This window comes from Piliocolobus tephrosceles, chromosome 19 (genome assembly GCF_002776525.5).
Source record: "Piliocolobus tephrosceles isolate RC106 chromosome 19, ASM277652v3, whole genome shotgun sequence".
Taxonomy (NCBI): domain Eukaryota; kingdom Metazoa; phylum Chordata; class Mammalia; order Primates; family Cercopithecidae; genus Piliocolobus; species Piliocolobus tephrosceles.
Window position 1 is genome coordinate 11,567,825 of NC_045452.1, and position 25,501 is coordinate 11,593,325.

General features: G+C 39.1%; 1 protein-coding gene and 1 pseudogene across 6 annotated transcripts in view; one reads left to right on the forward strand and one right to left on the reverse strand.

The window, feature by feature from the left end:
• HORMAD2 (HORMA domain containing 2) overlaps positions 1 to 25,501 on the forward strand; it is a 145,593-nt gene that overhangs the window by 69,785 nt on the left and 50,307 nt on the right. For 3 of the 6 annotated variants that reach the window (XM_023190749.2, XM_023190747.2, XM_031934629.1), the window contains 6 exons: positions 310 to 346; positions 8,583 to 8,603; positions 9,278 to 9,304; positions 16,032 to 16,099; positions 18,655 to 18,812; positions 18,987 to 19,237. In XM_023190749.2, coding sequence (XP_023046517.1) covers positions 310 to 346; positions 8,583 to 8,603; positions 9,278 to 9,304; positions 16,032 to 16,099; positions 18,655 to 18,812; positions 18,987 to 19,237 — 562 coding nt within the window. Of the gene's footprint in view, positions 1 to 309; positions 347 to 8,582; positions 8,604 to 9,277; positions 9,305 to 16,031; positions 16,100 to 18,654; positions 18,813 to 18,986; positions 19,440 to 25,501 lie in introns of those variants that run through there. The other 3 variants (XM_026448661.1, XM_023190746.1, XM_023190750.2) reach the window with 2 other exon arrangements.
• On the reverse strand, positions 1,017 to 1,331 carry LOC111525339 (annotated as a pseudogene).

A 25,501-nucleotide genomic window follows, 5' to 3' on the forward strand; every position in this document is an offset into this window, starting at 1 on the left:
TCTCCTGCCTCAGCCTCCCAAGTAGCTGGGACTACAGGCGCCCGCCACCTCGCCCGGCTAGTTTTTTGTATTTTTAGTAGAGACGGGGTTTCACCGTGTTAGCCAGGATGGTCTCGATCTCCTGACCTCGTGATCCGCCCGTCTCGGCCTCCCAAAGTGCTGGGATTACAGGCTTGAGCCACCGCGCCCCGCTAAAATGGTTATTAACTTAATGTATATCAAAGCAAAAAGTGCAAATGAATTCTGTACTTGGAATTATTTTGGCTTTGCATGTGGTCCAATTGACATCAAATATTTATTTCTTGACAGGATTCAAGGTTGTTTTGATGCTTTGGAAAAGAGATACGTAAGAATGTTTTTAAACTTACACTGGAATCAAAGGCTTGTCTTTTATTCTTTATAAAAAGAAATTAGACTTTTATTTCGTTGTGTTTAACAGTATAAGTGTCTACATTTGCATTCATAAACTAATTTCTTGTTATGTCTTTATTGTCCTGTTGATGTCTCCTTTGCATCAATTAGAAAGAAAACTCATTTTTCTCTTTTACATACTCATATCTTTTTGACCACAGAGTTTCCTCTGAAGTCACCGGAAGAGATCCACAGGATGTGGGACAGGAGAGACAAGAATCTGGCATTTAGTGCATTGAACATATTTAGAATAGTGGTGATTCAATTTGCAGATATGAAAGGAAAAAAATGGACTTGAATAATTGGTTTTTATTCTGTCTTAGTTATTTTGGTAACTATATTTAGTTCATAAGTATAATCTATTCCTTTACAATAGGTAGTATTGTACTAGTATTGTACCTCAGATTTTTAAAAATATGTAGCTTAAATTTTAAGTGCATCTGATCTTTCATGCTGCCCAAGACAGCTATGAAGGGCGTACAGAATGGAGGCTCTAGTCCTAGTTGAAGAGACAAGATGTATATAAATGAAATTTCTTTTTTCTTTCTTTTTTTCTTTCCTGTGGAGCTTTTATTATGAGCAGAGGGCAGGGCAAGGCAGGGGGCTCAGTCCTTGGCAGCGGCTTTCCTCATGGCGGCCAGGAAATTGCTCAGCTCCTCCTACTTCCTCTTGGTGCGGATGTGTATTCCCTCCTTTTTCTTGATGAACTTGAAGGCCCAGTTGTCCTTGGAGACCTTGAGCTACTTCATGGGATGCTGCCCATACAGGGTGAAGCCACACACCTGTCGGATCATATCCCACATGAACTTGGTGTGTTTGGTCAGGCACCTGTGGTGGCAGCTAGGCCTGGCCTTGCTCACATTCTTGGCCACCTTGTGGCCCTTGTTGAGTCCCATGGCTGTAAGGTAGAGCAGAGCCATGGCTGCTGCTCTCCAGTGGCAGCCAAGGCCTATAAATATTTGAAATTTCCACCACTGCTTTTCCCCATTTTCTCCATCTATGTCTTCTTTTTACTCCTCAATTCCTGTTCCTTTAAGAAATCTTGAGGTCAGAAAGCCTTACACTAGATTATTTAGCACATTCATATATTTCTATTTCCACTGCACATTTGTTACTTATGATTTATTCAACACTGACTAGAGGGACCTAGGGATACAAAGATAAAACAGAAGTGGGAAAGAGCTTATAGACCTTGGCAGAAGATAAGTGATATTCATATGCAGGGCTGATGATCAGCTGTTACATACTGACTCAGCTGTATCTGCTCTTAAAATATTGAAATATTTCTGTATTGAATGGTAAATTGCTGCTTTTCTGAGACCTCATATGGCTCCCTATCAATATCCTCCACATCACTTTACCAGTGTCTCTTTTGGGATATCTCCAGAACACTCCAAAATCCAGTAACCAAAAGGTTAATATCTAGTCCAAGGGTTGCTTCCAGGAGCCCAGCTCTAGAGCTAAATTGACATCCTTTCTGACTGGCCAGCATCTATGTCATATTGGGCTTTACATATTTATTTATTTATTTTTGTGAGTGTGTGACAGAGTCTCACTCTGTCGCCCAGGCTGGAGTGCAGTGGCGCGATCTTGGCTCACTGCAACCTCCACCTCCCAGGTTCAAGCAATGCTCCTGCCTCAGCCTCCTAAGTAACTGAGATTACAGACATGCACCACCACACTTGGCTAATTTTTGTATTTTTAGTAGAGACGGTGTTTCACCATGTTGGCCAGGCTGCTCTCGAGCTCCTGACCTCAAGTGATCTGCCCAACTCAGCCTCCCAACGTGCTGGGATTACAGACATGAGCCACTGCACCCAGCCTATATATTGATTTTTTATGTCAATTTGATATTTTAATGTAAAAATATCAGAGATATTTTGATCACCCCTATAATGCTCATTAGAAAGTCATGAATGCCTAAAGAAAGATAATGATCATATGCAATGGGAAGTATGGGAAAGGAGGCACTATACCCTGTGAGGAACATGAGAGAAATCTTTTGAGAGAAAATAGCTTTTGAGCTTTGAAGGCCCTAAATATTTGGACAGATTGAGAGGGGGAGAAGGCCATCACTGTTATACTGAACAGTGCTCATTCATTCCCCCTTCATCCATTCATTTAGTGACATTTCCTGACTGTTCCTCATTGATGGGCAGTACAATATAGTTAGAAGTTCAAGTTTTGGAGTCAGATGGTCTGAAGAATCCCAGTTCTGTCACTTAATACCCGTGTGGCCTTTGGCAAGCAACCTACCTTTTGGTACCTTAGTTTCTTTGCATATAAGATGGGGATAATAATAGAATCCACTTGTTAAGGTTATTTGATAATGAGTTAATAATCTAAAGCAGTGGTTCTCAAACTTTAGCTTGCATCAGAATCACCTGGAGGACTTGTTAAAACACAGGTTGTCAAGCCTCACCTCAATATTCTGATGTAAGAATTTGCATTTCAGACAAATTACAAGTGATGCTCTTGACTGCTGGTCTAGGGACCATAATTTGAAAACCGCTGATCTAAAATGTTTAGAACAATGCCTGGCACATAACAAACGCTATGTATGTGTTAAACATTCATTCTTTATACATCGGCTATTTAATCTGTGCCAGACATTGTGCCTAGGCATTGGATGAGATAATAATGAGAGTAAAATGTGATTCCACTCTCAGGGAAGTCATAATATAATAGTAAGAGTTACTTCTTAAATAAAATATTATAAGTATTACATGTACTAAAATAGCAGTATAATGTACAAAGGGTATCTAGCTAGTTTGATACATTTATTTTACTAAATGACTACCCGTATGACTGACTCAGTCAAAATAACTTGTTTTGGGGAGATCAAAAGACAAAATTTTAGATAGATGACTTAGTCTCTTAAGTAAATAGTATTTATATTGTTTTTCAGTTTTTTTTTTTTTTTTTTTGAGACGGAGTCTCGCTCTGTGGCCCAGGCTGGAGTGCAGTGGCCGGATCTCAGCTCACTACAAGCTCTGCCTCCTGGGTTTACGCCATTCTCCTGCCTCAGCCTCCCCAGTAGCTGGGACTACAGGCGCCCGCCACCTCGCCCGGCTAGTTTTTTTTTGTATTTTTTTTAGTAGAGACGGGGTTTCACCGTGTTAGCCAGAATGGTCTCGATCTCCTGACCTCGTGATCCGCCCGTCTCGGCCTCCCAAAGTGCTGGGATTACAGGCTTGAGCCACCGCGCCCGGCTGTTTTTCAGTTGTTAATCTTTTATAACTTTCCTCAGGTGATCTTGTAGCTGGTACGATATGTTTTAAAAGTAGTTTGAGGCACAGTGACTCATACCTGTAATCCCAGCACTTTGGGAGGCTGAGGCGGGTGAACCTCTTGAACCCAGGAGTTTGAGACCAGCCTGGGCAACATGGTGACACCTTGTATTTCTGCTATAAATACAAAAAGTTAGCTGGGTATGGTGGCTTGTGCCTATAATCCCAGCTACTCGAGAGGCTGAGGCAGGAGAATTGCTTGAACCTAGGAGGCAGAGGTTGCAATGAGCTGAGACCATGCCACTGCACTCTAGCCTGGCGACAGAGTGAAACTTCATCTCAAATAAATATGTAAATAAATGAAAATAGTTTGAGTAAAATCAAATTTGAGTATCTAGAGATCTTGAAAGATGTTCCCCTGTAAGAACATGATTATTTCTAGTTGTGAAATTTTGGGTGATTTTTTTTTTTCTTTTTTTTTGAGATGGAGTCTCCCTCTGTTGCCCAGGCTGGAGTGCAGTGGCGCAATCTTGGCTCACTGCAACCTCCGCCTCCCGAGTTTAAGTGATTCTTCTGCCTCAGCCTCCCGAGTAGCTGGGACTATAGGTGTGTGCCACCACGCCTGGCTAATTTTTGTATTTTTAAGTAGAGATGCGGTTTCAGTTTTGGGTGATTTTTATACTTATTTTGTACTTTATATTATGCTTGAATTCTTTTTTTTTTTTTTTTGAGACGGAGTCTCGCTCTGTCACCCAGGCTGGAGTGCGGTGGCCGGATCTCAGCTCACTGCAAGCTCCCCCTCCCGGGTTTACGCCATTCTCCTGCCTCATCCTCCCGAATAGCTGGGACTACAGGTGCCCGCCACCACGCCCGGCTAGTTTTTTGTATTTTTTTAGTAGAGACGGGGTTTCACCGTGTTAGCCAGGATGGTCTCACTCTCCTGACCTCGTGATCCGCCCGTCTTGGCCTCCCAAAAGTGCAGGGATTACAGGCTTGAGCCACCGCGCCCGGCCTGCTTGAATTCTTTAAAATAAACACATATCAGTGTTGTAGATAATTATTGTAAAAAAAAAGAGACTATATTGTATATAGTTACCTAGCTTGTTTCCTTATTCCCATTCTCAGTTCCTCACCGTTCCGATCCACTGTCCACACTGCATACTTTCAGAAACCCAAGTCTGATCATGTTGTTCTTTTGTCTAAACATTTTCCACAGCTTTTAAAATAAAGTTCAGAGTCCTTCACATGGTCTGCAAGGCCTATATGATTCCTGTCTGCCTTCCAAGGTATCACTGTTGTTCCCATGTTCAAGCCACACAAGCAATCTAGAACATGCCAAGCTCCTTTTACCTTTGCATATATTGTTCCTCTTGCCTAGAAACTTCTCTCCCCTGCCCCATACACCTTGCCTGGCTAACTCAAATTTGTCTTTCAAGTCTCAGCTTAAATATTTACTTCCCTAGGGAGGCCTTCCCTGACACCCTCCTCCCCAGCCTAGATGGTCCCTTTATTTTATGTTCTCATAGCACCCCATGCTGCTGCTTCATAGCAATGAACACGATGATAATGATATAGCTATCTTTCCTATTTTTTTGTTGTTTACTGTTGTTCTCCCCTGGTAGTCTGAATATTCCCTGAGATAGCAGCCATGTCTATTTTTGAATGAATGCATAAATAAATGAACTCAATTAATTAATGTATGAGTTTATATGCAGTAATCAAAATGGCCACAAAGTGGCAGTAAAGTTTTAGTCCTTTGATATGAAATTGTGGTTCTGAAATTTTTTCTTTCTTTTCTTTCTCTCTTTCCCTCCTTCCCTCCTTCTTTCCTTCCTTCCTTTTCTTCCTCTCTCTTTTCTTTCTTTTTCTTTTCTTTTCTCCTTCCTTCCTTCTTTCCTTTCTTCTTTTTCTTTGGAGTCTCTGCTGCACAGGCTGGAGTGCAGCGGCATCGTCTTGGCTCACTGCAACCTCCGCCTTCCGGGTTCAAGCTATTCTCCTGCCTCAGCCTCCCGAGTAGCTGGGATAACAGGCGCCTGCCACTACGCCTGGCTAATTTTTTGTGTTTTTAGTAGAGATGGGGTTTCACCATGTCGGCCATGCTGGTCTCGAACTCCTGACCTCGTGACCCGCCTTCCTCAGCCTCTCAAAGTGCTGGGATTACAGGCATGAGCCACTGTGCCCGGCCTTCTCTTTCTTTCTTATAGGGTTTCACTCTGTTGCCTAGGCTGGAGTACATTGGCACAATCATGGCTCACTGCAGCCTCAATTTCCAGGCCTCAAACAATCTGCCTGTCTCAGCCTCCCAAGTAGCTAGGACCACAAGAGTGCACCACCATGCCTAGCTAATTATCTTACTTTTTGTGAAGATGGCATCTTACCATGTTTCCCAGGCTGACTTTGAACTCCTGGGTTCAAGTGATTCGCCCACCTTGAGCTCCCAAAGTGCTGGGATTACAGGCAAGAACCACTGTGCCTAGCCTGAAATTTTCTGATTTGTATTCTAGTTTTTAAAAACAATTATCATTGGCTTGATTATATTTCTATCTCTATATATTACTCTTCCAAGAAGAGATAATCTGTTCATAGTAGTGTATATGTAGAGAGGACAAGGACTTTATAGACATATAAGACATTTTTACTTTAGTAGATTAGTTTCAAATGGGACACTTTTTGAGGTACTTGTTGCATATTTATTTAGTAATACTGAATTATTTTGTATACCTTTTGCCTCCAGAACTAGAATATAACTTTTTGAGAGGATAGTTATCTTTTTTGTGTCCCTCTCCTCTCTAGCAGAGCCCTGTGTATGTGATAGACTCTCACTTGAATGAATGAATAGTTAGTACAGTTGGCCCTCCGTGTATCAGAGCATTCTACAGCCACAGATTCAACCGACTGGAAAATATTTAGAAAAAATAACAGTACAACAATAAAAAATAATACAAATAAAAATACAGTGTGACAAGTATTTATATAGCATTTACATGGTATTAGGTATTATAAGTAATCTAGAAATGATTTAAAATACAGTTGAACTCATTACACTTTATATACAGGTATCAAAATATCACATGTACCCCCAAAATATGTACAACTATTATGTATCAATTTAAAAATGCTAGTCTTTCAGAAATGGAGAGAAAAAAAGAAAAAAATTATAGGAAAGAATCAGTTTTCAGATATCTGGGAAATTCCTCTTTATAATGCAAAAAAACTGCTATCAAATTGTGAATGTATACTTTTTTTTTTAAGATGGAATCTCTCTCTATCGCCCAGGCTGGAGTGCAACGGCGCGATCTCAGCTCACTGCAACCTCTGCCTCCCAAATTCAAGCTATTCTCCTGTTTCAGCCTCCCAAGTAGCTGCGATTACAGGCACAAGCAGCCACGCCTGGCTAATTTTTTGTATTTTAGTAGAGACAGGGTTTCACCATGTTTCCCAGGCTGGTCCCAAACTCCCGAGCTCAGGCAGTCTACCCACCTTGGCCTCTCAAAGTGCTAGGATTATAGGCGTGAGACACCGCACCTGGCTTCATATAATTTTAGCATAAAGTTAATTGTGACCCTCCCAGAAAAAAGTACAGTTGACCTTTGAACCACATGGGTTTGAGCTTCACGGGTTCACTTATATATGGATTATTTTCAATAAATACAGTTGGCCCTCTATATCTGTGACTTCCACATCTGCAACCAAAGGTGGATTGAAAATACAGGCCGGGGCCAGGGCAGTGGTTCACGCCTGTAATCTCAGCACTTTGGGAGGCTGAGGCGGGTGGATCACAAGGTCAGGAGATCGAGATCATCCTGGCCAACTTGGTGAAACCCCGTGTCTACTAAAAATACAAAAATTAGCTGGGCGTGGTGGTGCACGTGTGTAATCCCAGCTACTCAGGAGGCTAAGGCAGGAGAATCGCTTGAGCCCAGGAGGTGGAGGTTGCAGTAAACCAAGATCGTGCTACTGTACCCAGCCTGGTGACTCAAAAAAAAAAAAAAAAAAAGAAAGAAAAAGAAAACACAGGCTGGGCGCAGTGGCTCATACCTGTAATTCCAGCACTTTGGGAGACCAAGGTGGGAGGATCACTTGAGGTCGGGAGTTCACAACCAGCCTGGCCAACATGGCAAAACCCCATCTCTACTGAAAATACAAAACTTAGGCCGGCTGTGGTGGCCATGCCTGTAATCCCAGCACTTTGGGAGGCCAAGGCGGGCAGATCATGAGGTCAGGAGATCAAGAGCATCCTGGCTGACACGGTGAAACCCTGTCTCTACTAAAAATACAAAAAATTAGCCAGATGTGGTGGTGGGTGCCTGTAGTCCCAGCTACTTGGGAGGCTGAGGCAGGAGAATGGTGTGAACCCAGGAGGTGGAGCTTGCAGTGAGCTGAGATCACACCACTATACTCCAGCCTGGGCAACAGAGCAAGACTCTGTCTCAAAAAAAAAAAAAAAAAAAAAAAGAAAAGGAAAAGAAAATACAAAAATTAGCCAGGCATTGTAGTGGACACTTATAATCCCAGCTATTCAGGAGGGGAATCCCTTGAACCTGGGAGGCAGATGTTGCAGTGAGCTGAGATCATGCCACAACACTCTAACCTGGGCGACAGAGTGAAACTCTGTCTCAAAAACAAAAAATAAAATAAAAAATAAAAATAAATAAATAAATACAGTATCTGCAGATGTGAAACCCAGATACGGAGGGCTTTTTCATATACTCCCTGAGGTACTTGAGTACACATGGATTTTGGTATTCATAGGGAGTCCTGGAACTAATTCCTTCTCAAATACTGAGTGATGACTGTATCCTTTTTGTTCTGGTCTTCTGGATATTTTTTTCCTACCCAAATCTTTCAAACCTCTCTGAAATAATATTTTAATTAGTCTATTGAAAAGAATGATAACATAGGTGCAAGTATATAATAATAATATTTTTCTTTCTCTTGAAGCTACGTATGGCAGTACTGACAGTAAGTACACACTCATTTAAAGACCAAGCCTCTGTCTCTATTTCATTGTCTTCTGGCCAGTGAAACATTAAAACAGTACTCTCCCCCTTCCTCCCTGACTTTTTCTTTTTATCTGCCTTGGAATTAAAAACAGGATCTATCAGAAGTTTTAATAAAAGATTATGAATTGTATATTTCTTTGGTATAACACCTGGGAAGATATATAGGCTGTACTATCTGCTTCATTTATTGGTTCTCAGGATTTTATTTTTTTAGTTACTTTACAGACTCCAAATTTTTTGTTTTTGAACTTTGGTAGACTCTTGAAATTTTGTATACCTCTGAGTTTAACATGGTATACATAGTTAAGAATAGAAAATGAGAAAATACCATTGAGAGTCTTAGGTCTATGATTTATTGAACAAATTTTAAACCATAATGGATTATTTAGAATTTATTTGTAGCTCAGTCATGGTAATTATGAATGCTTCATTATTAATTTCCTTTTATTCAATGTTCACAGAATATTCTAAAGACTCTACGTTCACAAAATAAGCATATCCTATCTCTAGCTCAAAATATATGTCTGTACTCAACTAGTAGAGCACAATTGAACTCTATATAAAAAATGTATTTCATGAGGCGTAATCTAGTAAATTCCAGAAATTGAATGCTGTTTATTTTCCCTTATACAGCTTTATACAAATCCCATGGGATCTGAGGTAAGAACACACACAAACATATAGGTGGGTAGTATATGTATATAATATTTTAAGATGTTTTTCTGAGTTGAGGCTATATATTATGTTGCTAGACTACCATATGAGCAGAGGAACTCATAGTGGGCTCTTTCAGTATATTTTACTCTAAACTTGACCAATCTCTTATTATGAGATTTTTCAAAAACTATCTAAGGGTATTGGGGAAAAAAGGCATTGAGAAAAACTGAACCTATTCCCTAACCTGTTGGCATTAAGAGTCTCTTAATGTATAAATGTATAAAACCACATTTTTTTCTTAAAAATTTTTAAAATTTAATTTTTATGGACTTTTTTTTCTGAGTCATGTAAAACCACATTTTATTATTTATTTAAACTGATTATGAATCCTTTCTGTTTATGGCCTTTTGGGAAAATAAATGAGATATGGCATAACTCTAATTTTCTTTTATGCCAATTAAATTCTCCCCCTTTTCATGTTTTCACAGATTTTCAGAGTTTTACCTCTTTACTTCTCTCTTTAGATTTCTGCCCTCTGTTTAGGGTATCCGACTCATCTTCAAGACCAACTATGTTCAAATCTTATATGTAAGCCTCTTTGGCTGTTTGGTTTATACTAACTTCTTTCTTTAAATTCTTTTTCCAGCAGAAACCCAGAAACCCACAATTTAACACTCTCAATTGATTCATATTGATTACTTAATCTCCTCAACCAGATTGTGAATTCTTCTTCTTCTTCTTCTTTTTTTTTTTAGAGTCTCACTCTGTCACACAGGCTGGAGAGCAGTGGTGCAATCTTGGTTCACTGTGACCTCTGCCTCCCAGGTTCTAGCAATTCTCCTGCCTCAGCCTCTTGAGTAGCTGGGACTACTGGCATGCACCACTATGCCCGGCTAATTTTTATATTTTTTATAATTTTAATTTTTATATTTTTAGTAGAGATGGGGTTTCACCATGTTGGCCAGGCTGGTCTCAAACTCCTGACCTCAAGTGATCTGCCTTCCTCAGCCTCCCAAAGTGCTGGGATTACAGGCATGAGCCATGATGCCCGGCCCAGACTGTGAATTCTTGAGGACAGGCGTCTTGTCTCATAGTCTTGGACACATAATAGTTGTACCACTTAGAATGTGGCTGTGGCACAGAAATGGAGGGAGAAAACTTGTGTTCTCTTCTCATTTTACTCTCTTTGTCTTTCTCCTAGCTTTCTTTCCTTTTTCTTTACTTAGCAATTTTCATTCTCTAAGGCTACATATTTGGCCTAACTGGTGCTATTCTAGACTAAATTATGCATTTTTAGCTCTTAATACTCTTTCTTTGCAAGATGACATGTAGCTGTTTAAGCAAGGGGTAAGAAAACTGTTACATACAGTAGGTAGAAATTCCTCAATGCCCAAACTAGTTCTATCTTTTATTTCTTTGTCTCTTGTTCCATTTTTTTTTTTTTTTGAGCCGGGGTCCCGAGTTTTCCCCCGGCCCCCGGGGCGGTGGCCGGATCTCGGCTCCCTGCAAGATCCACCTCCCGGGTTTACGCCATTCTCCTGCCTCAGCCTCCCGAGTAGCTGGGACTACAGGCGCCCGCCACCTCGCCCGGCTAGATTTTTGTATTTTTTAGTAGAGACGGGGTTTCACCATGTTAGCCAGGATGGTCTCAATCTCCTGACCTTGTGATCCGCCCGTCTCGGCCTCCCAAAGTGCTGGGATTACAGGCTTGAGCCACTGCGCCCGGCCTCTTGTTTCATTTCAAAATGCTTCCCCACCACACTGTAAGTTTGAAGGGAAGTTTCCCAAAATAAAACCTTCTGATAGTTACTAAATTGGTCATTTTCTTAGTGTAGTATTTATCATGTTTTCTTATGCATTAAAACTTCCTAGTTTGAAACCAGTGTTTTTTTGGGGGGGTAGTGAAATGCTAAGCAAATTGAGTTTAATTACAAAAAAAGTATTACAGAGTGGGAAGAAATGCGAGCATATATAATAATGAAATTAGGAAACAAAAGCTTGTTATGTGGTAAGTTTTGAGCTATCATTTATGACCCAGGAAAAAAATATTTTGAATGTTTACAGAGTGTTCCCCTTATGGGTAGGTAGTGATTCCTAACCTGTGTGTTCATGGTATACTTTTTATTACTAAAAAATTCAGTAGCATATTGGATGATACTAAAACACTCAAAAGAGCCCAAACAAATCAGTAATAATTACAATGTAACTACTACTGTGATATAGCAATGTTCATAGGGCACAAAGAGCATCCACAAGTTACATTATTTTATGATTGCTATTTAGCATCAAGTCACTGATAAAATTACTTACCTCCCTGATCTCATTCTTTTATGTACTCACAAAACAACATTCTAACATAAACATCTTCTTTGGCATTTATCTTGTATTGTGCCATGTTTCTTCAGTTGTATGCCTGGAAGTATATCCTTTCCTAAACAAAATTGCACAAACAATAACAATGTTTATATATGCCTGAAGCAAAAATACACTGGACAGGTGGATTAAAATTTGCAGCACAATTGAGAACCTCTGGCTTAAATCAAAAAAGTGTGTGTCCCTAGTTCAGAAGACTGAGTTTTCAGCATTCCACGAAGTTACGGTACTTCTGTGCTTGAAGTTTTGTTCTGGTTGCTCTATCTCATGAGGAAGATGACCAACAAAAGTAAGCATCTAAGTAAACTAAGTACTAAAATAGAGAAGAGTGATAATGTAGCTTTTCTATAGGCACACACTACAAAATGAGTAGCAAGTATGAGTAAATCATGTAAGACAAAATGTAAATAAGAAAGATTTATGCAACTTAATGCATGGAAGACCATATGGAATTATTATATATGAATATTGTGAAGGCATAAATCTTATGGTTTCACTATCTATTCCTTTGTGCCTCTTTAGCATTAGAGGTGATCAACACTCTTTATTTTTCATTTTTTTAAGAGACAGGCTCTCCCTCCGTCACCCAGGCTGGAGTGCAGTGGTGTGATCTTGGCTCATGGCAGCCTTGACCTTCTAGGCCCAAGCGATGCTCCTACCTCAGCTTCCCAAGTAGCTGAGACTGCAGTTGTTCACCACGATGCCCAGTTATTTTTAAAAATTTTTGGAAATATGGGGTTATGTTTCCCCAGCTGGTCTCAAAGGATTCCCTTTCCTCAGCCTCCCAAAATGCTGGGATTACAGGTGTGAGCCACTGCACTTGGCCAACACTCACTTTTAATAGACTGCTTCATGAGCTTAACTGTAAGTGGCCCCTGTTTCTAGCCACAATATACTTTATTTTGGACAATTTCTTTATAGGATGAAATCCTAAATAAGCATGAACTCTACTCTGGCCAAATATTTATTCATTTGGCAAATATTAATTGGGTCCCTTTTATGTGCCTAGCACTGTTCAAGGTATAAAAACACAGGAGTGAATGGGATAGGCAAGATCCCTGCTCTCTAGAAGCCTACATTCTTATGAGGTAGGATAAATAATAAATAAATAAATAAAAATTAGTACAAAGAATTTAAGATAGACATAGTGCTATGAAGAAAATCTTTTAAAAAGATAATGTACTAGAGAGTGCTGAAGTGGAGAATGAAGAAGGAGGGATTGGATGGCTGTGTTAGATTGGGCAATTCCTAGGAGGCATCCCTGAGAGGCTACTGTTTGAGCTGAGATGAATAACCAGAAGGAGTCAGCCCATGCAACCTTGTGAGGGGCAATGACATGTGACAGGCCAAATAACACCATAGTTAACATCACAGGTACTGGAGTCAAATCGCGGTTCTACCACTTACTAGCTTCATCAATAATGAGAATAATATCTACTTCAGAGTGTTGGTTACACAAGAATGAACTGATGTAAAATGTTTAGGGCAGTGCCTGAATATTATTATTATCATTAACTGGAGACCGCATGTTCCAGAGTATAGCTGTGCAAAAGCCCTAAGGCAGGAAGGAATCTTGGGAGTTTGAGCATAGAAAATGTACTATGAGCCTAGAGCTTAGCTGAGTGCAAGGGAAAGTGACCAGAGGTAAGGTCAGAGAGGGAGACAAGGGACAGATGAGTAGGGCCTTGCAAATCAACATAACTTTTGGATTTTATTTTAAGGGTGGTGAGAAGCTAAAGGGATTTTAAGCAAAGGAGTGACATGGTCTGATTTGTATTTTCAAAAACTCCTTTTGGCTACAGAACAGACAATGAGTATCAGATGGACTTGCGATTTGCTTTAGAGGTAGACCTGAAAAGTCTTGCCAATGGGTTGCAATGTGGAGGCAGAAGGAAAGGCTGCATATGCTGCTGCTTTGGCTTATGTGACTATATTTAGTATGATTCATAGAAACCACTGATGAGCAGTTCAATGGTTCATCTTTATTAGGCAACACATTAGTCTGCAAAGTGTTATATGAGGTGTTAAGAATAGTGCCTGCTGTAAATATGCCTTCCTGGATAAGCCAGAGTCAGACTGAAGTTAATTAAGGATTGGCATCTTCTGTAAAACAATTATAAATATAACTTTTACTAGTTGCTTCAGGGATCAAATAATAAAGTGTAAATAAAATTATCAACTACTAAAACAACCTACTCTTGTTACAATTTTAAAAAAACAAAAGATCACTCAGAGCATTAAAAGGCTAGAGTTGATTGAGAAACATGGGCAGGCAGGAAGAATGGGCATTGTTTGCTTGGCAGAGCAATGACATCCAGCGTTGGCTAAGAGAGGACTCTGTTCATCTCGCCTATCTGGAGTGAACCTGTTGCTATAGGCTCCTCTAATCTCATCTGTCTCTCCTATTGTATTTACAAAGCAGTTTTCTGAACTTGATTTGATTTCTCAAGTGGACTGTCTTATTAGGAAAATATTTTTATCTTTTAAAATTAACTCCGTTACAAATCAATCTCCTCAGAGTTTAAGCATCATGAGCCAATTTTCCCAAGACCTGATAACCTGTAATTAAGTTTCATGTTAAGGTTTAAGATGAGCAAAGCTGGGAGGCTTAAAGTAACAGAAACACTGAAACTTTTTCTGATCAGTCTGACATCCTCATTCTCACATTATCAAGGATCAAATACTGAACCAGATGAATAAAGGACATTTTTTGTGTTTTGTTTTAAGCTTATACCCTTTACTTGTCATTAGTACTTCTCCAGCTCTGTAGACATACTGTATGACATATCTGGACCAAACATTTGCTTCAACTACTGGATGTTTATTTTATTTTATTTTATTTATTTTTAAATTTTATTTATTTATTTTTATATTTCAGTTTATTTTATTCTTTCTATTCTGTTCTATTCTATTCATTTTTTGAGATGGAGTCTTGCTCTGTCACCTAGGCTGAAGTGCAGAGGAACAATCTTGGCTCACTGCAACCTCTGCTTCCTGGGTTCAAGCGATTCTCCTGCCTCAACCTCCTGAGTAGCTGGGATTACAGGTGTGCACCACCACACTCGGCTAATTTTTGTATTTTTGGTAGAGACAGGGTCTCCCCACATTGGCCAGGCTGGTCTTGAACTCCTGACCTCAAGTGAGCTGCCTGCCTCAGTCTCCCAAAATGCTGGGATTATAGGCGTGAGCCACCATGCCCGGCCAGACATTCATTTTATTTTAAATGGAATCTGTCTCTTATGAGGAAATTTGTCCCTCTTTATTTCTAGTTTTCTTAACAGTGAGGAGAGCAGATAGTAGTAGTATCTAGTTTTTAGTGCAGGACTGAAAAAACAAGACTTGATGTCAGAGATCAGGGCTCCTTTTCTAATTTTTTCTAGTTTTCCTGTTGCCGTTGTAGTCTTCCCTGAATTATTGCAGTAGCCTCTTAATTGCTCTCATGGTTTTTATTTCTTCCCCTATGCACTTTTAAAGAAGCCAAGATGATGTTTTAAAAACTGCAAATAACTCACCTGCTTAAAACTCTTCTGTAGACTTCTGGCTTAGAATGAAATCCAAACCCCTTACCATAGCCAACAAGGCCACATAGTCTCCTTTATAACCTCATTTCCTGGGTTCTCCCCCTCGCTCACTGGTTTCCAGCCCCTGGGCCTCCTCTCTGACCCTAGAAGAGGCGTCTCTTCCCACTTCAGAGCCTTTGCATTGCTGTTCCCTCTGCCTGAGGCACCCCACCCCCAAGATCTGCACATAACTGACCCTTGAGGCTCAACTCAAACCTCACCTCTTCAGCAAGGGCTTCCTTGGCCCTTCCAAACCAAAGCAGCACTTGTCCCCTTCATGAACCTCTATCACAGCATCTGCTTCTTGTTCATAGCACTTACACTATTGGAGTTAGCTTATTTCATTTGTTTACTTTTTTACTATTTCCCCTACTGGGTTGTATGTATATTCCAGAAAAACAGGGACCTTTTCTGTCTTGTTCACCACTGTGACTCCAGTGCCTGGCATAAAGTAGACATTCAGTACAACATTTGTTACATGAATGAATGGTTTCTCAGCTGGTTCCACTGTCATTTACCTAGTTGGGTTAGATATATGACTCTGTGATTTTGTTTTTCCAGCTTTAAAATGGTAATAATAGTATCTTTCATCTAATTTATTTTTAGCATGGAGGAGAAAAACTAGGTTGTCTTTATATTTGGAAATGTTACTCTTGAATAATGTGATACTGGAAACAAACAGCTATATAGGAAGTATAGTAGGTACATAGTGAAAATGTTCCTTGCTTATGATCAGGTAAGATTCTGGATTTCTTTTCTAAATTCTTTTTTTTCTTTATTTCCTTTGGTTTTTGTAGAAAGTGACTGAGATGTACCAGTTCAAATTCAAATACACGAAAGAAGGAGCCACTATGGATTTTGACAGGTAGAATCTAACTGCTTAATGAACATGAGAAATAAATAGGATTGAGGTAAATGTAAGCTTCTTGAGGCCAAAGGCCTTATACTTCTTTTTAAATTTCCCCACAAACCGTACAGAAAACCACTATTATAAAAAGGAGCTGCAACAATTGTTTACATTCCTGAAATCCATGGATTAAGCTGGTGGGAATAGAGAAAATGGCAGGCAGCACAACGGTAGAAATTATATTAATAAGGTTGCCTACATGATGTTGATTGAATAACTCCATAAGGCTCTGTCTAGCCATTAATTCAAAGTTTCTCAACTGCTATGCCTAGATAACGATCCTTTCCACACTCGATATAGCTAGACTGTGCCTAGGGTAGATAATACCCCTGGACTATTTGCCTGTATGTACAAATATTCTCATTTGCTTCCCCTAGTGTGTCATATAAATATCATTTTTATGTGTCCTTGTATGAAAAGATTAGAACACACTGCAGTTTCCCAATAAGTCGAAAATTCCAAGTTGTAGGTATCCTAATGGGTTAAATAGCAAACACAAGGACATTGAAGAGCAACATTAATTTTTCTCCCAGTAGCTTTTGGATTCAGACTTTCCAGGAGGGATGGAGAGCTTAGAATTGCTGATAAGATGGCACAGTAGTGGAAGGTACAGATGATGGTGAAAAACTCTGGATAGTAGAGGAATCCAAGTAAGGGGGATGGATGCCCCTGAAAGGAATGACTGATGAGAGACATGACCTAATTTTCAATTTTCCCTACTATCAGCTCTGGCTCATCATTTACCATGAACTTGAGGACTTTTCTCCAAGACTCACTCCTTTAATTATCCTTCCATTTGTAAAACCTACAGACAGCACTAGAATGTGAAGAGAATATCAGTTCCAAAAGTGAAAATTAAAATATTACCTTTTGTTAGCTAACATTTGTATAATACCTTACAGCTTATACAGCAGGATTTTTCATACACGTTTTTCTCACATAAAAAGTCACCTTTACTCTCCAAAACTCAAAAATATACACTGATGGCCAGATTAAACTCTTGTTCTGAAGGCACACATGCCAAGAGGTAAGCAGTAAAACAAAAATGGCCAAATCTTTCACATGCTAAGGAGGAGAGAAGATGATGCATATTATTAATTTCCTAGAGAAGAAATATAGGCATTTGTTCAAATGGGAGTCCTGAATATGATTTTACTGATGTATCCTGGAGGCTCCCATGAGCTACGTGCCTATAGCCCTTCATTTTGGTTACCTACATTTGAATTGGTTAAATCTTGGTTGGCAAAATTTTAAGTTGTTCAAAATTGGAAAAGGAGCTAATGTATTCACTTAATAAATGTTTGCTTCATGAATTCACACTGTCTCCAAAGATCAGTTAGGGGAAAATCCAACAGTTCAATTACTTAGGGTTATTTTTCATATTAAGAGCTAACTATGTGCACAGCATTGTGTAAATATATTGTAGTCATGGTCCTTTCTGGAAACTACTCAAATGCGAGACTTAATTGTGGAAGGAAACTTTGGAGATAAAGTTTAGAATTGAAAGGTAATTTAGTCCAAATTGTTCATTCATTCATTAATTCAACAAATGTTGATTGAATAGCTGGGCACCAAACTCTGTACTGTAGAGATGAAAGATATAGCCACTCACAGTCTAGAGAAGGACAGTTATCCTGAGGATAAGATGAGGATATTATCAGAGAAGACTTCCTTGAAGAGTCTGCATGTGAGCTAGGTATTAGAGGATAAATTTAGGACAGTCAGGAAGAGAAGTGGAAAAATGAACAGTACAAGCAAAGTGAACAGCATATGCAAATACTGTGAGTGAGAGGAAACTGGGCAATAGCTGCAGATGAGGATGGAGGTGAGGATGTGACGGACTGTGAAAGGAATTGTATACACACTGTCTTTGAATTTGATTGAAAGGTGATAGATATAATAGAAGAATTCTAAGTAAGAAGGTGACATGAACAGATTTTCCTATTAGTAATATTATTTCAGCAGTGATATGGAGAATATTTTGTAGTGTGGACAAGAAGAAAAGCAGGAAAAATAGCCACTGTAGTAATCAATGCAAGAGTGAGGAAGGGCTACTTTTGTGAGATAATCAGATGGTAGAAAGGCCCAGAGCTGGTGATTGATTTTGTTTGTCTTTACACTTATCTCACAAATGAGCTAACTGACCTAGAGTGTGTCTAAATGACTTAACCAAGGTCATTCAGCTAGTTATCAGCAGAGCTGATATTAGATGTCAGGTCACCTAATTCCAAATTTGTTGTTCTTACTATTGTGGTATATGATTTTTTTTGCAAATCAAATTTTTAAAAAGATGATATTTTAAATGCTTTTAGGGAATTTGCTACTTAAGAAAGTCTTTGTATGTACATTGCAAAAAGTACCACAACTGCCCTAATTTACATTCTAAAAAAAGTCTCAAAATGTCTTAATGTTTAATTTATATTTATTTAATCACATAGTCAAAAGTTTTGTTCCTTTTGGGATAGATTGCCAATATTGTATATGATCGAAAAGTATGCTTTTTTTTTACGTAGTCACAGCAGCAGTACAAGCTTTGAAAGTGGAACAAACAATGAAGATATTAAGAAAGCCAGTGTTCTACTGATCCGTAAATTGTATATACTGATGCAGGACCTTGAGCCACTTCCTAATAATGTTGTACTTACTATGAAACTCCACTACTATAATGCAGGTAGGTAGAGAACTTTAGACAAATTCCTTCTTAAGTGCTGAGCTAATATTTTATATAAGTAGAAAGATTTTGCAAGCATCTGAAAGAGAAGTCTGTTGCTACTCATGAAAGATTAATCTGACTTGTTCTATTCAAACTCAGTTTTCATGGCTTTTTGCCCTTTTCATTTCGCAGTGACCCCACATGATTACCAACCCCTTGGTTTTAAAGAAGACGTAAATTCACACTTCCTGCTGTTTGACAAGGAACTTATCAATGTGCAAGTGGGATTCGTCTCCACTGGCTTTCATAGCATGAAAGTAAAAGTCATGACAGAGGCTACCAAAGTGACTGATTTGGAGAACAATCTGTTTCGGGAGAACAGCACTACTGAGCTGGCCCATCAGGGTCTAGACTGTGATGAGGAAGAAGAATGCAATGACCATGTAAGGCAAAGCTTTAGTGATTTTCTATTGCATCAGTTAAACATAACTGATATTTTTCAGTTTCTACCCTGGGTAGAATACAGTGTGCCAGCTATAAAAACTGAAACAAAACCAGTCTCTGACATCAAAGAGTTTTTAATCTAAAAAAGTTTAATCTTCTAAAAGGAAATATACTTTATTATTAGATGAAATTGTCCATAACTAGGAGGAAAAAGATTTTCTAATATATTTATTTTATTAAAGATATCATAAATTTAGAAAATTTGAGGTTTTCTTTCCTTGATTTATAAATGACATATTTTTAGGATTGAAAAATATTCTAGGTATTTATTCATACTCATTGGAAGTATAAATCAGTTCTTGATACTGGGATAATTGGAAGGTAGGAGTTGGGGAAGATAAATTTCATGGATAAACCCAAGTCAGAGTAAAAACAACTAATAGTCAACTTCTGATTAAGTGGAGGAAGACAAGCTTTGGGGCTAACTCACTGGGGAAAGTCAGGTGGGGTTGGAGCCAGGGGAGCCAAACAGTCAGTTCTCTGAGCCCTTTATCCTCCCATTTCCACCAATAGAGACTTGGAGTTAGATTCTTGCTAGGGCCCCATTATGCTCTAGGTAACTCCACACCCGTAACTGGCTGTTGTCTGGATAATAATGTTAACTGCATAACAACATTGTATTAAAAGGGTTCTGAGTTAGACAAAAAATTTTCAGTAGGAAGGGATGCTATAAGATCTTTTCAGGAGGTATTTTAAGATTGGAATGATAACTCATTTGCTTAACATAATTTGAGTCTTACTTAAAGATAGATTACTGTACTAGGTAACTTCTGAAGGTTCCTTCTAGTTCTTTAACTCTGTATTATGTTTAATACATTGAAAAGAGGTTCTAGTTCTAGTTTTAATTTAATTAATGTAAATAATACAACCAAACAAGCAACAGATTGTTTTTATCATTTTTAGTGCTTTCTCGATGTTAGACATAAAAATGACTTTGGATTTTGGTGCAAATTTCCTCTTCCAATTTCACTCAAGGAAGACATAGCTAACATAGAAAGGGTTAAAAAAATGAAGGTTAAGAAAAGAATGTTTCACTTAGTTTTTTGTTGTTGTTGTTGTTTTTGAGACAGGGTCTCGCTCTGTTGCCCAGGCTGAAGTACAGTGGCACAACCATGGCTCACTGGTGCCTCAATTTATCAAGGAATCCTCCTACCTCAGCCACTCAAGTAGCTGGGACTATAAGCACATGACACCACACCTGGCTAATTTTTTATTTTTTAATTTTTTGTAGAGACAAGGGTCTCACTATGTTACCAGGGCTGGTCTCAAACTCCTGGGCTCAAGCAATCCTACTTTGACCTCCCAAAGTGCTGGGATTACAGGTATGAGCCACCACACTCGGCCTCAGCTAAGTATTTATTTATTTAGGGAAAGAGTCTCGCTCTGTTGTCCAGGCTTGAGTGCTGGAGTGCAGTAGTCGATCACAGCTCACTGCAGCCTTGACCTTCTGGTCCCAAGTGACCCTTTCACCTCAGCCTCCAGAGTAACTGAGACCATAGGTGTGTGCCCCCCACCCAGCTAATTTTTTAGTTTTTGTAGAGACAGGGCCTCCCTATGTTGTCCAGGCTGATCTTGAACTCCTGGGCTCCAGTGATCCTCCTGCCTTGGCCTCTCAAAGTGCTAGGATTATACCACACCTGGCTAGATTTTTATCTTTTAATTAAGAATTAATTTCTTTTTTTATCAAATGAAAGCAGGACAGCCTAAGAATGCATAGTTCAACTGATAGATTAAATAAGGAATGTGATAATCCTTTTCAAGCATACATTTAGTTGAAACTATATGTATTATATGGACTTTGTGGTAAACTCAGTTGATTGAAGTTCCTCTCTCAGCCAACCAAACATATGAGAGAATTTAGTAAGTCTAGTGAAGTGTTTACTGTCACTTTCCCACTAAGGATTCCTTTTTGTTTTCCTTCACGGAATACATGGAACACACACTCACACACACACACACATTCAAACATGTGTATACATATGTAGAACCTTTATTTCTTTTAAAAATTTTATTTTGACATATATCATACATATAATAGAGTACATGAAAATAATATGTACAGTTTAAAGAATAATAAGAACATCCATATGTCCTCCATTTAGGCTAAGATGTAGAACATTGCTACTCCCTTAGAAGTCACCACGTATCCCTTCCTCATTGCACGCCCCCTGAAGGTAACCACTCTCCTGACCTTCATGATAACCTTTCCCTTACTCTTCTTTATAGTTTTGCCATGGATGAGTACATCTACTCATTTTAAATTTTTATATCAAAGTAATCATACTCTGAATATTCTCCTATAATTTTCTTCTTTTGCTTGAACCTCAACATGGCGATTTAGCCATTGTGTTGTTGTTCTTTCATTTTCACTGCTGTAGAGTATTCTACTCTTGATAGACATTCTTTTTAATTGTTATAAACATTAATGTACATACCTCTTGGTACACCTGTCAAAGAATGTCTCTTGGGAATATATGAAACAGTTCTAGGCTTGTGTATTTTCAACTTTATTAGATAACGCAAAACTGTTTTCCAAAGTGGTCGTACCAACTTACTTGCTACCCCCTGTGGAGGAGAGTGCCCTACATTCTTGCCAACACTTATTGTCAGAGTTTATGTTTCCTGCCAGTCTGCTAGATATGAAATGGTAATGCCTCATGATGTTAATTTGAATTTCCCTGATTATTTGTGTGTTTGTGCCTCTTTCCTTTGGCCATCCTATTTTGCTCATATTAAACAGCTGTTCATGTCTTTCATGCATTTGTCTATCAGGTTGTTTATCTTTTCCTCAATGGTTTAAAAAATATGTGCTTAGTAATAATTCCTTTTCACTCATTTATATTGCAATAATTTTTTCATGTTTGTGGCTCATCTTTTCACTTTTTTTCTTTTTCTTTTCTTTTCTTTTTTTTTTTTTTTTGAGACTGCAGTCTCGCTCTGTAGCCCGGGCTGGAGTGCAGTGGCTGGATCTCAGCTCACTGCAAGCTCCGCCTCCCGCCATTCTCCTGCCTCAGCCTCCCGAGTAACTGGGACTACAGGCGCCCGCCATCACGCCCGGCTAGTTTTTTTGTATTTTTTTTTTTTTTTTTTTTTTTTTTTTTGAGACGGAGTCTTGCTCTGTCGCCGGGGCTAGAGTGCAGTGGCCGGATCTCAGCTCACTGCAAGCTCCGCCTGCCGGGTTTACGCCGTTCTCCTGCCTCAGCCTCCCGAGTAGCTGGGACTACAGGCGCCTGCCACCTCGCCCGGCTAGCTTTTTGTATTTTTTAGTAGAGATGGGGTTTCACCGGGTTAGCCAGGATGGTCTCGATCTCCTGACCTCGTGATCCGCCCATCTCAGCCTCCCAAAGTGCTGGGATTACAGGCTTGAGCCACCGCGCCCGGCCATTCACTTTTTTTCTTTTCTTTTCTTTTCTTTTTTTTGTTGAGACAGAGTTTCGCTCTTGTTGCCCAGGCCTGAGTGCAATGGCACGATCTCAGCTCACGGTAACCTTCTGCCTCCTGGGTTCAAGCGATTCTCCTGCCTCAGCCTCCTGAGTAGCTGGGATTGCAGGCATGTGCCACCATGCCCAGCTAATTTTGTATTTTTAGTAGAGGCAGGGTTTCTCCATGTTGGTCAGGCTGGTCTCGAGCTCCTGACCTCAGAGAAGCCACCCGCCTAGGCCTTCCAAAGTGCTGGGATTACAGGTATGAGCCACTGTGCCCGGCTCATCTTTTTACTTTCTTTAAGAGGTCTTTTGAGAAATATAAGTTTTTAACTTTAATATAGTCTATCCTTTAATATGGGCTTTTGGATATCCTTAAGAAATCCTCTACCTGAGGTCACTAATAATATTCTCATATTTTATTCTAAAAGTTTTAACATTTTTCTTTTTACATTTAGGTTTATAATCCACTTAAAGTTTATTTTTATTTATGGAGTGAAATAGACAAGATCCTCTTAACATTTTTAAAGAATAATAAACATACAGTAAAACATATGTATCAGTGACACAGCTCAATAAATATTCACAAACTGAACACTAGAGCTGGGATGAGGGTGACGCAAGCAAGGTGCCTGGGGAGCATATTTTAAGGAAGATCTCAGGTGCCAAGAGTAAGGACCTCCTGAAATTTTGCCCCCTGGACACCTTGCTTACTTTGTCTTAGTCGCAGCCCTACTGAATAAATATGTGAAATCCGCTCTCAGATCAATAAACAGAATTCTTCCAGACCCCGAGAAACCCTCAGTCTTACTTTACAGTCGCTATTCTACTCAACAAGAATATTGCTATCCTGACTTCTGTTTGCATAGATTAGTTTCTCCTCTTTATTTTATAGACATGGAATCATAGAGTATGGACTTTTTTTTTTTTTTTTGAGACGGAGTCTTGCACTGTTTCCCAGGCTGGAGTACAGTGGTGAGATTTCTGTTCTGCTCACTGCAAGTTCCGCCTCCTGGGTTCACGCCATTCTCCTGCCTCAGCAGCTGGGACTAAGGCACCTGCCACCACACCCAGCTAATTTTTTGTATTTTTGGTAGAGATGGGGTTTCACATGTTAGCCAGGATGGTCTTGATCTCCTGATCTCTTGATCAGCCTGCCTCGGCCTCCCAAAGTGCTGGGATTACAGACGAGAGCCACCGCACAGGGCCGAGTATGGACCATTTTTTCAGTTAACATTATGTTGTGAGATTTACCCATATTTTTACATGTTGTTGTAGACCATCCTGACAATTTATTCATTCTGTTGTTAATGGCAATTTATTCATTATAATGTTAATTTGGATAATTTCTAATTTTTGTCTATGATGGATAGAAATGTTTGGAATATTCTGGAACATGTTTTTTTAGGGAAATAACTACACATTTCTGGTGGGAATAGAATTACTAGGAGTAGAATTGCTGGGTCAAAGGGTATGTGTATATTTAGTTTTAACAGATAGTGCAAAATAGTTTCCAAAGTATTTGTGCCAATTTACACTCCCACCAGTAATGTATGAGAGTTGTGGTTGCTTTACATCCTCACTAACCCTTGACATTTTCCATTGTTAAGATTTTATACATTCTGGTGGGTGTGCAGTGGTATGTAATTTTGGTTTTAATTTGCATTTCCCTGATGACTAATGAAGAGGAGCACCTTTTTATATGTTTATTGGCCATGTTGAATATTTTCTTTTGTGAAGGATCTGTTCAAATTGTTTGCCCCTCCCCTGCCTTTTTTTCTCTTGGATTGTCTTTCATTCTTACTGATTTGTAGGAGCTCTGCATATATATTCTGCATATATTTGTTGGATACATGTATTGTGAATATCTTCTTCAACCTTGTGAGTTGTTTTCTTAATGAGGTGTTTTATGAACAGAAGTTCTTAATTTTAATGTATTCTGATTTATCAATCTTTTCAGCTATATTCAGAAGTTTTCGGTACTGTTTGAGACATTTTTACCTACTTCAAAATTTACAGAGATGTACTCTATGTTTTTCTCTAAAAAAGGGAAATAACTACAGAAACAGAAGAGAAATTTTTAGAGTTATAAAAACCTCCATGAATAACTTCATACCAAAAAATATGAATACCTGCCCTTTCTTTCCTCTACCTTCAGGTATTCATATATTTTGGTATAAAATTATTAGTGGAGGTCTCATAATTTTAAAAATGTCTTCTATTTCTGTAGTTATTTCCCGTTTTTCATATCTAGTGCTGTTCATTTGTGTCTCATTTATTTTCCTTTATTATGTTTACCAAAAATTAGTATTTTTTATTAGTCTTTTCAAAAAGCCATCTTTTGGTTGTGCTGATCACTTCTATTGCTTTGTTTGTTTTCCATTTCATTCACAAGTGATCCTCCCACCTCAGCCTCACAAGTAGCTATGACTATAAATGCGTGCCACCACACCTGGCTAATTTTTTTTTTTTGATACAGAGTCTTGCTCTGTCACCCAGGCTGGAGTGCAGTGGCCTGATCTCGGCTCACTACAACCTCCGCTTCCCTGGTTCAAGTGATTATCCTGCCTCAGCCTCCTGAGTAGTTGGGATTATAGGCATGTGCCATCACACCCAACTAATTTTTATATTTTTAGTAGAGTTGGGATTTCACAATGTTGGTCAGCTGGTCTCGAACTCCTGACTTCATGATCTGCCCACCTCGGCCTCCCAAAGTGCTGGGATTACAGGCGTGAGCCACCATGCCCAGCCTCATTTTTGTATTTGTTTGTTTGTTTTTTT